This window comes from Rhinatrema bivittatum, chromosome 1, assembly GCF_901001135.1.
Source record: "Rhinatrema bivittatum chromosome 1, aRhiBiv1.1, whole genome shotgun sequence".
Classification (NCBI taxonomy): Eukaryota; Metazoa; Chordata; class Amphibia; order Gymnophiona; family Rhinatrematidae; genus Rhinatrema; species Rhinatrema bivittatum.
Genome location: NC_042615.1, coordinates 165,592,308 through 165,608,113, shown reverse-complemented (window position 1 = coordinate 165,608,113; position 15,806 = coordinate 165,592,308). Strand labels below are relative to the sequence as shown.

Sequence of the window (15,806 nt, the reverse complement as noted above, 5' to 3'; positions counted from 1 at the left end):
TGCTCCCTCGAGAGTCCAGCAATGGACTCCAGAGAACAAAGTGGTATTTCCTCTTTGCAGCCTGTACCCAGGCAGGCCCCAATAGAGGGAAGGAGTGGAGGCATCCATGGTGGATCACTAGCTCGATTGTCTATAATTACCCCAAGGAACTTTACCCTGGAAGAAATAGGATCTATGTTAATAATGCAAAAGACTATTAATAATATTGCCAATACATTACAGGATGCCTTAAATAAGAATCTGGTTCTATAGACTAAGATTGATAAGGTAGAACGTTCGATTAATTCTCTAGAGGTCAAAATGAAAGAGATGGATAAAGTTCAAGCAAATTTAATTAGGTCTGAGAAAATGTATCATGATAAGTTAGAAGTTATAGAGAATCAAATTAGGGAAAATTACTTGAGGATACTTAATTTTCCAAAAATCCATTTAATGTCAGCTTCAGATCAATTTAGAAGTTATCTTTTAAATGTTTTGAAGTACACTAATGAAGCATTACCAGCAATCTTGAGAATTTACTATGTATTTCAAAATCAGGAAATAGAGAATCAAAAACAAGATAATCAAATTGAGCTGAACTTATCTGACTTATTAGAAAAGTCCTTTGAGACAAATATAAGCACGAGAGCTACCCTCATTGTTCAATTTTCCTTCCTATCTGAAAGAGACTCATTACTAAGACTATATTTCAGAAATCAGAATGTTAAGTTCTATGGTCAGAATATAAGGATTTTCCCAGATATTTCATGTGGGACACAAATCAGAAGGAAGGAATTTTTGTCAGTGAGGGGGGAAGCTCAACAAAAAGGGGCCAAATTCATATTGAGATTTCTGTGTCAATGTACTATGGTATTTCAGGGGAAAAGGTATGCTTTTAATCAACCTAGCCAGTTGAGATCCTATCTGGATGCGTAACCCAAAAAACCTACTATTGAGCTGGTAAACTGAGAGAAAATGGTGAAGAGTTGACATAATCTTTATGTATAGATTTATAATTTCTATGTTAATAGGCTGCTTCTTGTGCCTTAGTCTCCTCTTCTTATTCTCTTTTTACTTATTTTTTCTTCTGAGTGTTGATAATATTCACAGATAATGAGTACCATTCTTTGTATTGTTATTTGCTGTGAATTGTACCTTAATTATTAAAAATTCAATAAAAATAAAAAATAAATCACAGTGAAGCATTTTTTTAAATTCAGCTTATAGCTGCTATCTGTATCAAATGATGCGGATGTCCTCCCACTGAAAGGTCTATACATATGCAAGAAACTCTCTATTTTCTACCTAGCAGTTGGTAGAGAAGGGTCTGTTTTTAAGAAGCTCATTCATAGTTAAAATAAAGTTTAAAATGTTATTTTCAGTGGTCTTACTGTGACAGACAGAGAGAAGCAGTGACACTGCTTGCTTTCTCTGTTCAATGGGGTAGGGTTGGAGTGGAATGGAGATGAAAGTAGTGCTAGTGATTTATTCACTGAATGAGTGTTTAACATAGCACTATAAGTGCAGGGCAGTGAGGTTAGAAGATACAATGAAGTGAAGAAAAAATCTTGCCAGACTGCTAGCTTTCTTAATAACTTAGTAACTGATACTTGTGTCCCACTGAATCCAACCACCCTCCCCCATCATCTCACCCTGGTGGCAAATTAATGAACATAGACATAGATAATTTGATATAAAAAGGCCTCAACCTGAGACAGAATTGCAAATAACAGTAACCAGAACAATGTTCCCTTCTTTACCAACCATCGTAGCCCTGAGCAAGGCAGCATCTCCACCCCCCCTGCCTTGGATCCAAGCAAGAGGGCCTTCTTTCCAGAGATATCTGATTAACCCAATTAACCCATCATTGTGCCTGAAAGGCACCTGCTTGTCAGCTTTCCAGCTGACCAACTTCTGTGATAATCCCTGCTACTACATTTCACTTTCCCCACCAGCTCTGGTAGGCACCGTAACCCACTAACACCCCAGGTATAACATTAATCAAAAACTGGTATACAGCAAAAGTCAAGTGTCTAACATCATATACATCCACAGTCATATATTAAATCTCCACAACTGAAAAGAGAAACAATAACAAAACTTCAAGTAACTAGCATTGAAAACTATTTTGCATTTTGTACTAATCCAGCTGAAATGGACATTACAAGAACATAAGAACAGGCCATACTGGGTCAGACCAAGGGTCCATCAAGCCCAGCATCCTGTTTCCAACAGTGGCCAATCCAGGCATTTAGAACCTGGCAAGTACCCAAAATTGTAAAATGTGCATAATGTGTATGCATACAATATACCATGCACCAGAGTAAACACATTTGCATATGCATTTTTTTCTTTTACTATCGATCACCACTTAAAGGTCAGATCATTGGGCTCTTCATGCTACTTTTCATACCAATTTGACATAGACTTGATGCATTGGCATGCTTTCCCCTTTCTGATGACTACCCACCAGTTTATTTAGACATGATTATAAAATCCTAATTTTGGAGCCCAAAAATATGCTGCATTACTTCCTCATTGAATATAATGGTAAAGAATGAATGAATAAAACATTTTTTTTCATTTGAAATGAACTAAACAAATGACTATAACCTGTGAAATGAATGAATGAATGAACCAAAACTAATTTTTTTAACTTGCAAATGATTACTAGTTTTCACAAAGATTTGTGTGATATTGATGATTGTAGCTTGTATGGATCATTCTTGATTTCTGATGTATAATGCTTCATAACACTGTAATTTTTCAGTGATGTTCTGTTGCATAATAAAATGTGCTTATGAAATGAGTAATTTATGCATGCTATCAATATTATTGAATTACTATGCATAGTTCAGCATGCTTCAGCATAGATGTCTTTAAAATCATACTATGATTTTCATTAAATGACAGTTTCTTATATTACTTTGATCATAGCTGTATTTTTTCCTACCATGCAGAAGCAAATAAACCATTGAAAATCCAGGAAAGATGGCTTCTTTTTAGTAAATATAGAAGGAAAAAACATGGCATTTTGTTTAGTTTGGAATGGATCAAAATGATGTTGTGTTACATCATCCTAAAGATCCAAAGAGTAGGGGTGTGCATTCAGTCCCTACGTATTGGCAATCCGCAACGGATGTTGCCATATTCGTTGTATTCGTGGGGAAGCGAAACATATCATGATTTCCCCATGAATACACGAATCTTCGCTGAATTATTTGGCCGCCTAAATAAATCAATTTAAACAAACCCCCCACCTCCTGATCCCCCCTCCCCCAAGACTTACCAAAACTCCCTGGTGATCCAGCGGGGGGTCCAGGAGCCATCCCCTACACTCTCACACCCTTGGTGCCGGTTTCATCATGGCGCCGATAGCCTTTGACCTACTATGTCACAGGTGCTACTGGGGCCATTGGTCAGCCCCTGTCACATGGCCATTGGCGCCATCTTGTGCTCCTACCATGTGACAGGGGCTGACCAATGGCACCGGTAGCCCCTGTGACATAGTATGGGCAAAGGCTATCGGTGCCATTTTGATTACTGGCAGCCGATGGCCCGAGGGCAGGAGATCGCTCTGGGACCCCCGTTGGACCCCCAGGGACTTTTGGCCAGCTTGGGGGGGGGCCTCCTGACCCCCACAAGTCTTGCCAAAAGTCCAGTGGGGGTCCGGGAGCGACCTCCTGCACTCCGGCCATCGGCTGCCAGTAATCAAAATGGCACCGATAGCCTTTGCCCATATTATGTCACAGGTGCTACCGGTGCCATTGGTCAGCCCCTGTCACATGGTAGGAGCACAAGATGGCACTGATGGCCATGTGACAGGGGCTGACCAATGGCACCGGTAGCCCCTGTGACATAGTAGGTCAAAGGCTATCGGCACCATGATGAAACCGGCACTGAGGGTGTGAGAGTGCAGGGGATGGCTCCCGGACCTCCCGCTGGACCACCAGGGAGTTTTGGTAAGTCTTGGGGGGTTCAGGAGTGTGGGGGATTGTAGTTAATTTTAATTTTAGCTGGGACACGAAGAGAAATTGCCGTATTAACGCATTGGGGCGCCATATGGCCGAATGCAACGTATCTGCTCCCCGACGAATCCGAATCACGAATGCAACGTATGGCTTCCCTCTGCACATCCCTACCAAAGAGTAATTACAAGGTTCAGGGTTGTTATTGGGTGATACTAGGATAAATTCCATGTTAAATGTATTAACTCTATGAAAGTATTTGAAATACTGCAGTAATTTACTGCCAGTTATAAAATATTGATAATTACCAAGAGTTGGCATTCTTGATCCTCAGGAGTACATTTTATTTAAAAAAACAGTAACATTTCTACTTTCTTTTCTCCATGCAGGGGAGCTTTGCAGAAGTGAAGGTTTACAAACTTGGTATTTTTTCAGTAGTGTCATGTTTAAAAAAGGAGACATTTTCCATTCCAAAAAAAGGACTTGAAGTAAAGCCAACCATGGATCCAAGAATCTCTTTAATCTTTCCACCAGGATGCTTTAGTTCTTCAATAATTGTTCAGTTGAAGGTAATAAGATATATTTTTTCTTAGTTTTCTTGGTTTAAAATTGAATTACACAATAAGCAGAAAGAGAGAAGGTGAGGTTTACCTAGAGACTGCATCTTTTCAAACAAATATTCTTTAATGTAATGTATATTTATTTAATGATTGATTGATTTATGAAATTTATAACCTGCTCATCAGCAAATCTCAGCAGTTAACATAAAAACATACATAAAATCCACATCAAAATTTTAACACATTATATAAAACTAATGATGGACATGATACACTATGGGCCTCATTTTCTAAAGTATCGCAGGCCTGCGATACTTTAGGAAATGAGGGGCGGGGGGCCGAATCGGGGGGCGGGCCTGCGCTAGCCGGCAGCGATCGCACCGTCGCAGTGCGCTCGCTGCTGGTTTCGCACCCAATAGCGCCACCATAGGAGGTGTAGCTATTGGGAGCGAAAGCGGACTCGAAAAAGGCCTTACCTTTTCGCTGTCTGTGGCGTCAGAGCAGTGTCGGCCCCGGTGACGCCCCGGCTCCTCCTCTTCCGGGGCCGACTCCGCCCCCATCCTGGTATTGCACGCGATAAGGGACTTTTCGCGTGCGAGCGGCTTGGAACATGAGGCCCTATGACACTGTAGGCATGATACTGTAACACCTTGCTCACCATATACTATATCACCCAGTTTTAACTCCACTTAAAGTTAAATTGCCTAGCTGCAAATATTTTCTATTCAACATTACATAATTTCAAAGAAATATCATTGCAGCAAAAAGTTGTCAGTTATTTTAGAAAGCAAAGAAAAAAAGATAAAGAGTACAACATGAGCCTGCCAAAAATAGAATGTCTTAAAAGATAACCCATAAAGTAGCTGGGTAGATGATATCTTTTATAAGGCTAACAAATAGATTCAGGTGTAAGCTGCCAGGACAATAAATACTACTATTACTTATCTTCACTATTGATTGTTAAAGCAGCACATTGATGCAGCCATCTTTAACAGTTTAACAATGTTATTTATTATATGCTACTAAATAAATCTCAGAGTATTATTTAAAATTATTAAGAATCATACACACAATTTAAACATGTAAGCAAAATGCCATAAACACAACCATTAACCAACATACTTAAAATCAAACATTAAAATGAAAACATAAGAAAAGTAAACATATATTTGTAATATCTAGTAAGCTAAGCATTGTGTCACAATAGCCTTGCAACAACCAACAAAAAAAGACATACACGGCCAAATTTTAAATCGGACTTAGGCGCGTGGCCGGGCTCTTTGCACGCTCAACGCATTTTCAAAAGGGCCTGGCCATGCTGCAGTAGTATAAATAGTTGACTTATATAGACACCTTATACAGTCTCTCTCTCTCTATCTCTCTCTCTCCATATTTGGGGCATAACACCAGGAAAAAAGGTGTAGTTATAACATGCTAACACAGTTCATTTTTATAAACTCCTCCCTTTTGAGTACATTTTAAAAATTTGCATACGCATCTCAGGATGTGTTTTTATTGTGGGCATTATCACGGGCATTAGGGCCCTAATACCTGTGATAATGCCCTAACATGATTTGATGAATGATCCTGCAAATTAGGATTAATGTGGTCTCTGCAATATATTCTGGAGAGATGCATAGTCATAAAATTTTCAGTTAGATGAATACTTCAGATGGATTTAAAGTTAGATCTTATTTGGTTAGGTAGGAATGAATCTGCAAAAGGGATCAAATGATAAAATAGGACACTATAGAATTGCTGACTATCGGGCCGATACAGTAAGGACATTTAAGAAACAGTGTGGCAGTGCCGGGCGCCCGCTCATTTGCCGCGTGCATATTTTGGTTAACATACCGCTAAATTCAGTATTCAAATTAGATGCAAATCCAAGCGGCGTCCAAAGCGCGTCAATGAAGCGGTAGACGTTTGCAATCCATTTTACTGTATAGAGCGGTATGCAGCGCCTATACAGTATCCAGGGTGCGCTGGTACCTGTCATTTGAAATGTCTTTACAAATGTCATTTGAAATGTCATTCCACCAGGTAAGTGGATGGATCTTTTCTACAGACCCCGCTGCCTTGAGCGCCCGGCCGGACATCCAAGCCGTGACCTTGGACGTCCGGCCGGGCACTCAAGGCAGTGGTGCCTCCAATCATGGACACCCGGATACAGGCGGGAAGGTCAATGATCGGACACCACGACCTTGGACGTCCGAGGTCACGGCGTCCGTTCATGGACCTTCCTGCCTGTAGGCCCCACTGCCTTGAGCGCCCGGCCAGACGTCCAAGCCACGACCTTGGACGTCCGGCCGGGCGCTCAAGGCAGCGGGGTCTCCGATCATAGACACCTGGATATAGGCAGGAAGGTCCAGGTAGCGGCTTCCGTTCATGGATGTTCCTGTCTCTTTCTGGACGTCCGGGCAGAAAGGGATACGCGTCCTTTTCGGCAAGCGGTAAGGACACATAAAAGCCGATACTGAATCGCGGGTACGCCTTACGCGTCCAAAACGTGCGTCCAAAGTGGGTTAAAAACTGGATAACCACAGCCGCACTTTACTGTATTGGCCCGATAATTAGGCTGTTGCCACATAATTTACAAGCCTCCGCAGAATGAAAATACTTGAAGCTCATCAGCCACACAATTCAGTTATGAAATAGTGAATAGTGCCTGCAAGGCTGATTCAGTGAGTTGCAGGCTGATTACCTCAAACAGCCAATCAACATAGCCAGTACCAATTCAGTCACAGAGAGACATACACACAGGCACAAGCACAGGCACACACACACACACACACACATATACAGGGACACAAGCACACAGGCCCCCCCCCCCACTCACACAGGCAGAGTAACGCACATACACACACACACACACAGAGGCAAATAAATAGAAAATCTCAGGAATATTCATAGGTAGACGCGTATATATACACATACACAGGCATAGGCAGACACACACATACATGCAGGCAGACACGCAAATACATACAGGTACAGGCAGACAAAAATACACAGGCACAGGTCCTCACATACATAGGCAGAGGCACACACCCCACATGCACAGGCCTGCACACTAGAGGTGGTAAGCTAAACAAATTTTGTTGCCTTTTTATTTTCATTTCATGGCTGGATCATTTAGGATCCACCCTCGGATCGAGGTTTTTCTTTTTGTTTCCCAATTTCCTTTAAAAATAAACCCTTAAATCATAGCCCACCCTGACCCTTTCAATTCAAACCAATATTAACCACCATCATCAGCTGATCCCACCCAGCCTAGCCCATCTTCCTGCCCCTGCCCCCCAAGACTCCCCAAAAATGCCTGGTGGTCTAGCGACTCCTGGGCTAGCAGCTGGCATTATTCAAAATGGCAATGGCTGCCCTTTGCTGCTATCATGCGACAGGGGCTACTGGTGCCATTGGGCAGCCCTGTCACATAGTAAGGGGGTCATTTTCAAAGGAGTTACGCATGTAAATGTGACATACTATCGTAGCAATTTTCAAAAGCTATTTACTCGAGTAAAGCGCACTTACTTGAGTAAATCCTATGGACAATTCAATGGCATATATTGTAGCAATTTTGAAAAGCCCACTTACTTGAGTAAAGTGTATTTACTCGAGCAAAAACCAGTTTTGCTCGAGTAAATGCTTTTTAAAATCTACCCCTAGGTGTAAAGGGCTGGCTGATGCCATTTTGAAAAATGCAAGTAAAAAGCATTCATTAAATGTCTGTATGCAAATGCCAGAAGTCTGAACAATAAAACTGGAACTTTAGAATGTATGGCATTATGGTAACATAATAAGATATAGATATAATAGGCATCACAGAGATGTGATGGAAGGAGGCTAACAATGGGACATTGTGATTCCAGAGTGCACATTATATAGACGTGACAGGGCAGATCAAATTGATGGAGGAGTGGAACTATATATAAAGGATGGCATAGAGTCAGGCAGGATTAAATTCCTGAAGGAAACAAAATGCAATGCTGAAACCTTACAATAGAAATTCTATGATGTGATGACTAAGAGTATAGCAATAGACATATACTATCTTCCATTTGACCAAGATGAAGAAGACTGTGAAATGTTAGCAGAAATTAGAAAGGCCAATAATTGGGCTTTTATTTATCTTATTATTAACTGGATCAATATATGATCGGTATATGCTAGAGAGGTTATGTTTCTAGATGCCATAAATGACTGCTTCATGGAGCAGCTAGTTCTAAAACCAGCAAGAGAGGGTGATACTTCAGATCTAGTCCTCAGTGGAAAACAGGCCCTGATGAAAGGGACTACAGTGGTGGGGCTGCTTAGCAGTAGCTGTTATAATCACATTTGACATAATCACTGGAGGGAGAACCTAAAGTAAAATTATTGCGTTAAAATATAACTTTAAAAAGGGAGAATATGGTAGAATAGGGAAATTACAAAAATCTAAAAGGAGTGTTTAACAAAGTTAAAAATGTGCATGAGGCATATAAATTGTTTAAAAGTATTCTTTTGGAAACCTAGATAAAATGTATTCCATACATTAAAAAGGTCAAAGGAAGACCAAAGACTGCCAGAATAGTCTAAAGATGAGTTGAAAGGCACCTTTGGAAAATTGGAAAATAGACATAAATGAGGAAAACAGGCATGAGTATAAGTAATGGCAAGTTAAATGTAAAACAATAGTAAAACAGGCCAAGACAGAATTTGAGAAGAAGCTTGCCATAGAAGCAAACACTAATAATAATAACGTACACTCAAAGCAAAAGTCCTGTAAAGGAATCATTTGGACTGTTAGGTGACTGAGGAGTAAAAGAGGTGCTCAGAGTGGACCAGGAAATAACAGAAAAACTGAATAACTTCTTTGCCTTGGTCTTTCCTAAGGTTGATGTTGGGAACATACCCCCACTGGAAATACATATCTGAGATAATGCAAGATCTAGTAGACCAAATTGAAAAACTAGAGTAACAAATCCAGGTGCAGAAAACATCTATCCCAGGGTTCTGAAAGAACTCAAACATGAAATTTACAAACTTGTTACTAGTAAGTTGTAATCTGTTTAATCTATCATTTCAAATAGCCACAATCCCTGAAGAATGGAGAGTGGCCATTGTAACACCATTAAAAAAAAAAGCTCAGGGGTGATTAGAGACCCGTGATCCTGATATCAGTGCTAGGAAATATGATAAAAGTTATTCTTGAAAACAAAGAGATTAATATTCAAAAATCATTTAGGAGGTCATTTTCCAAGGTGTTATCGCGGGAGATAAATTCGCAAATCACGCTAACAGCCATTAACGCTATTTGCAAATGCATAATTTAATATACAGGGGGCAGAGCATATGTAAAGTGGGAAACAGGTATCGTGTGCCACCAAACAGCTGCAGTATTAGCATGGCTCCTAGCTACAACTCTATCATACGTGTTACAAGGAGAGAGAGAGAGAGAGAGAGAGAGAGAGAGAGAGAGAGAGAGAGAGAGAGAGAGAGAGAGAGAGAGAGAGAGAGAGAGAGAGAGAGAGAGAGAGAGAGAGAGACTATAATGCCTATGCCCTAGACAGGTATTTGAATCCCTATGGGAGGGCCATCTAGTAACTCGAGGTGGGGATTAGGTATGAGAGTAGGGGGTTGGGGGCCAGTTTCACATTCAACATGAGACGTACGGAAAGAACAGTGGTCTCTAGTGAAGATGTGCTGGCCGTCGGAGTGAGGAAACTCACTCCAAGAAGGGATTTGGGCAACATTCTCTCCACCTAGCTTGTTGTTGCCCAGGTAGAGTGTCCATCAAGCTAGGTGGAGAGAACATTGCCCAAATCAGATTAACAGATGACAGAAAATGATTCAAAGAAGTTAAAACAGCAGTGGACTGTGAAGAACTGAAGAAGGACTTTATAAGAAAAGGAGACAAGGCATCTGCTTGGCAATGAGATTTAATGTGGAAAAGCGCAAAGTGATATATATAGGGAAAAATATTCCCAATTACAGGTTCACAATACTGGATTCTGTATTAGGAGATACCATCCAGAAAAAGGACCTTGGAAACCTTGTGGAAAATACACTAAAATCTTCATCTCAATGTACAGCCATGGTCCAAAAAGCAAAAGGAATGTTAGGAATGATCAAAAAAGAAATGGAGAATTAAACAGACAATACCATAATGCCTCTGTATCAATTCTTGGTGTAACCGTACCTTGAGTATTGTGCATAGCCCTGGTCACTCATCTCAACAAAGACATAGTGGATTAGAAAAGATGCAGAAAATGTCAATAAACATAATAAAGGGGATGGACCAGTTCTCCAGTGAAGGGAGGCTACACAGGTTAGGACTCTAACTTGTTAAAGAAATGACCGAGAGGGGACATGGTAAATATTTACAAAATCTTATGTGGGGTGGATTGGGTAAATAAAGGAGAGCTATTTACTATCTCAGCACTAAAACAAGAGGATACTCCATGAAACTAACAACCAGCAGAGTTAAAACATTGTGTGGAACTAGAAAGCACTTTTGCACTCAACACACCATCAAGCTATAGAATCTGTTGCTTAGTGGTCAAGGTGACTAGCATAGCAAGATTTAAAAGAGATTTGGACAAATTCCTGGAGGAAAAATCTTGTAAAATTATTATCAGCTAAGTAGACTAGGGAAAGCCATTGCTATTCATGGGAGTGATAACAAAAAATAGATCTCTCTTTTGGATGTGCTGGGAACTGAGATAGGATGCTGGGCTCAAAAGGCCATGGTCTGACCCAGCATGGAATTTCTTATATCTAAAAACAAACTACAAAATAAAATCAAAATAATCTCTGTATTGTTGGGGGAATGCATATTAGGGAGACAATTCCAAACCTGGAGTTACTCAGGCCTCCTTCTAAGCACACTTCTACAAGTGAATGAACTCAGCTTACCCTGTTCATGAAGATGTTTTAAAATGCTTGTCTCCATTGCAGAGTAGTATCCTTTAGCTTACAGTTCTATAGGCATACAAAAGAATACTGAGGCATAAACTACTTTCAAGTTCTCTATATTAAATTGCTGCTTTCATTAGAAATATAATCATAACTCTAAAGCAGCCACTCATAGCATAACAAGTGGTAGCCCCTTCCCTCATTGAAAAAGAAACCATTTAAATGTTCTTTTCTGTTCTGACTCTACTATAGTTAGCACCAAAAGAAACCTTTATTATGTTTCCTCTCCAATCGCATATGTCAAATCAATATAGGCTCTTGCTCTTCTCAAAAATATTCGCAGCCCACAGGTGTCCCACAAGGCTCTTCGCTTTCGCCTATATTATTTAACATTTATCTCCTTCCATTGTGCAAAATACTGGCCTCCCTGAATGTCCAATTCAAATTGTATGCCGATGACATACAATTGTTCATCCCCTACAGATCTTCTTGGATGGACACATTTGCACTAATTCAACTGTACATGACCACAAATGAGCAATGGATGGCCCACAATTGACTGAAATTAAATAGGAAAAAAACAGAACTCCTCTACCTCAGCTTTATATATGACTCTACAAATGCTCCCCCCACCAGTATCAAATTAGGTAATGATGAAATATTGATCACAAAACTAGCACGAAATTTAGGTGTCTGGCTGGACACCAATCTATCTTTATCCCAACACATTTCAAAAACAGTGAAAAATTTGTTTTTCAAACTGCACTTTCTGAAACGTTTACGTCCGCTTCTGTTCTTTCGTGATTATTGATCCATCTTGCAAGCGTTGGTTCTGACGGGACTAGATTACTGCAATGGTTTATATATCGGTTTGCCGGAGAACACCATCAAACCTTTGCAATTAATCCTTAATTCTGCAGCCAAACTTCTAATAGGCACAAGTCGAACACAACACATCACTCCAGTTCTATTCAACTTACACTGGCTGCCTATTAAATATCGAATCCAGTATAAAATCCTGTCACTTGTACACTCTCTACTAAACAATACAGATTCTACTTGGTTGTGTTCTTCGTTAAGAGTTTACAAACCACAGAGGGAACTCAGGTCAGCAGGACAAAACCTGCTGGAAGTGCCATCAGTAAAAAATGCCACACTAAATGCGACCAGAAACCGGGCCTTTTCAGTGGTAGGTCCCACACTCTGGAACGCTCTGCCGAACCCCTTAAGGCAAATACATAACACAAAGAAATTTAAAAAGACACTGAAAACTCATCTATTTCAAACAGCTTTTAAAGATATGGTAGCTCCCAGTTTGAAATAACAATACTAGATGAGCATTGTTTATTTATTGTGTTCTTATTTATATAAACATTTAAGTTAATTACTTTTATATGATCTTCTGTTCTTTGAGTTTTTATAAAGTAGTTGCCAATTTTTTTCTTTTACTATTACAAGTTATATCATTGATAATGACTCCCTTTGTATTTTTATTCTCACTTATTGTATTTCCTTGATTTAATTTTTGTTTTTTGATTTACTATTATTATTTAATTACTCTCCTATTTTATGCTATTATTGTAAACCGCTTTGAACAGTAATATCGCTGATAAAACGGTATAGAAATGTCTTAAATAAAATAAATAAAATAAATAAACCATTTAAAAATGCTAACTGTACTATAAATCTCAGGCAGAGGGAAACCATTTAGGTTCTCTGACTATAATATAAATCCCATCCACGGTGATACTTTGATACACCTTCAATCAAGGATTGCCAGTTATTAGATTTATCTGTTTGAATTATACTCACAAGTCATATAGACTTAAGTATTATAAGAAGGGCCTTTAGGCAATCACTAGGGCCTGCTTCTGCAAAATGTGCTTTGCACTGCAAAACATAGTGACTTCTGTGATCCCAGTTATATGGAGGAGAGGAACAAATTGCAACTGTTGTCCACAGAAAAGGCACAGGGCAAAAGCAAATAATAACACCAACTACCTATTGAGAGTATCACAGTCATCACCCATCCACTCATAAGAGGATGCCTTGAACCTGACATATGGATCCTCTGTTGGGGACTTCTGCTTTCCAAGAGCACTCAAACTAATTTTTCCTGTAGGGCTGCTCTGGCTAGCTTTTCTCTCATCTTTCTTTTTGTCCCAATGTGTGGGTTCATTTTGTGGGAGAAAGCTCAAGCTTTTTTTCCTTCTATTACTCTACTTTGTTTCTTATTTTTGTTTTATTTTTATTTTATTTTATTTTTAGTCCTCACTGTTTTTAGTTAAAACACTTTTATTTTAGTTATCTGTTTTTGGATTTCTTTTATAATATAACTTTGTAAACCATTTTGGTCAAACTTGTTTGTGAAAGACAGTGTAGAAATATTTTTATATAAATAAAATAAATAAATAAGCTTGTATTCCTCACTCCTTTTTCCTTAATAAGTTCCTGGGACAAACAAGCAGGACAAGGTACTGGATGTTCAAAATAAAAGTTTGCTGATTCTTAAAGTCAAATCATAATCCAATTTAACCAAATGGTTGATATTACAGTTGTCTGGTTTACAGTGGTTAATCTTCCTTTGAGTATGTGTCCTTTCTCTCAAGGTCCACTTCTGGTTCTATGTGCACAAACTGCTACAGGATCCAGGGGATACTTACTTGAAGGGATTCCCCTTAGACCTGAAAAAATCCTACCCGAGTCTAGTTGTCAATTCCTGGTTACCAAACCTGTGTTCTGGTCCCTTTGGATGCAGATCCTGTGTGTGTGTGTGTGTGTGTGTGTGGGGGGGGGGGGGGGGGTGTCTCCATGATCTTGGTCCTCCTTCTTGATTTCAGTGGTCTGCGATTTCTCTGAAGGTGGACAGGAAACTGACTGTCCCAGCCCTGTTTCACAATGAGGAGGGTGGATAAATAAACCTTCCCAAAAACACAATGGGAAAATCTTCTCATTTTCAAAGATCTCTCTGTGGCTGATGTTATGCTGTCACTGGTGCTTACCTCTTCTAGGGTGTAGAAAGAGTCTTTGTTTTTGGGTCTGAAGGGTTACCTTCTCCAAATAAGTTCAAGGTTGAAACAACAGTCCCAATCTAAAAATTTAGGAATAGTTCTAGCCATCAAAAATCCACGTTGGGTAGTGCTGACATTGCTGCTTGCCTCCCCTAGGAAGTAGAGGGATGGCTCACAGGTCTTCAGCCCCTGGTCCCAGGATTGTGCATTTCCTCTCCAAGAAAGCGAAGGTTTTCCCCAGAATGAAAATCCAAAAAGGAAACTGGCAAATATCTATCTCTCATCCAAAAATGAGGCTGGATCTCTCAGACAGGGAGTGTACTGAAAAGAGCCCCCTCTAAAGAAAAAGCCTTGGATTTGAGTCCAATTCAGAAGGGAAACATATTAAAAGTTGTTGCCTCTCTAAACGCTAATTAAAAATGACCACACTGAAATTACTTAATACCTCACTAAGGCCTGGATTTATCAAAATGCCCTAAATATTAGAGATCTGGTAAGCACACTGAGAGATTGAAGAGAAAAAGAGTCTAACTAAGATGGAAGTTTTTTTAGTTCTATTTAATTACTGTATTTTTCGCTCCATAAGACACACTTTTTTCCCCCAAAAGTGGGGGAGAAATGTCTGTGCATTTTATGGAGCGAATATAAAAAAAAAATAATTAACTACAACCCCCCCCCCACCCTCCTGACCCCCCAAGACTTGCCAAAAGTCCCTGGTGGTCCAGCAGGGGTGCTGGGAGCGATCTCCCCCTCTCAGGCATTCGGCTGCCAGTAATCAAAATGGCGCTATGGCCCTTTGCCCTTACCATGTGACAGGTGCTACCGATGCCATTGGTTGGCCCCTGTCACATGGTAGGAGCAATGGATGGTCCACGCCATTTTTTAAGATGACACTGACCATCCATTTCTCCTACCATATGACAGGGGCCGACCAATGGCACCAGTAGCCCTTGTCCCATAAAAAGGGCAAAGGACCACCAGCACCATTTTGATTACTGGCAGCCAAATGCCCAAATTTGATTATTGGCAGCCAAAGGTCCAAATTGCTCCCAGGACCCCCACTGGACCACCAGGGACTTCTGAGGGGGTCAGGAGGGTGGGGGGTTTTAGTTAATTAAATTTGAAGGGTTGGGGTGGTATTTTTTTTTATCGTTTTGTTTTGTTTTCACAAAATAGCATGATAAACATTTTCCAATCCGGGGAGTGGACCGAAATGGCCCTCCCCAGATCCGAAAATGAAACAGGGACAAAAAAAATTGTATGCACACCCCTAATTTTAATGCCGTAAACGATCGCTTCATAAGATGCATAGACGCTTGGGAATGGAGCCGGTTTAGCACACCTTTTTTTTTTTTTTATTTTCCCCCTCTGAATCCTCTGGTCAGGTGCATCTT

General features: G+C 40.1%; 1 protein-coding gene across 2 annotated transcripts in view; it reads left to right on the top strand.

Annotated features, from left to right (window-relative positions):
- The window catches only part of DTHD1 (death domain containing 1), a 108,747-nt gene that overhangs the window by 36,230 nt on the left and 56,711 nt on the right, over positions 1–15,806 (top strand). For both annotated transcript variants that reach the window (XM_029589643.1, XM_029589631.1), the window contains exon 4: positions 4,337–4,516. In XM_029589643.1, coding sequence (XP_029445503.1) covers positions 4,337–4,516 — 180 coding nt within the window. The remainder of the gene's footprint in view (positions 1–4,336; positions 4,517–15,806) is intronic.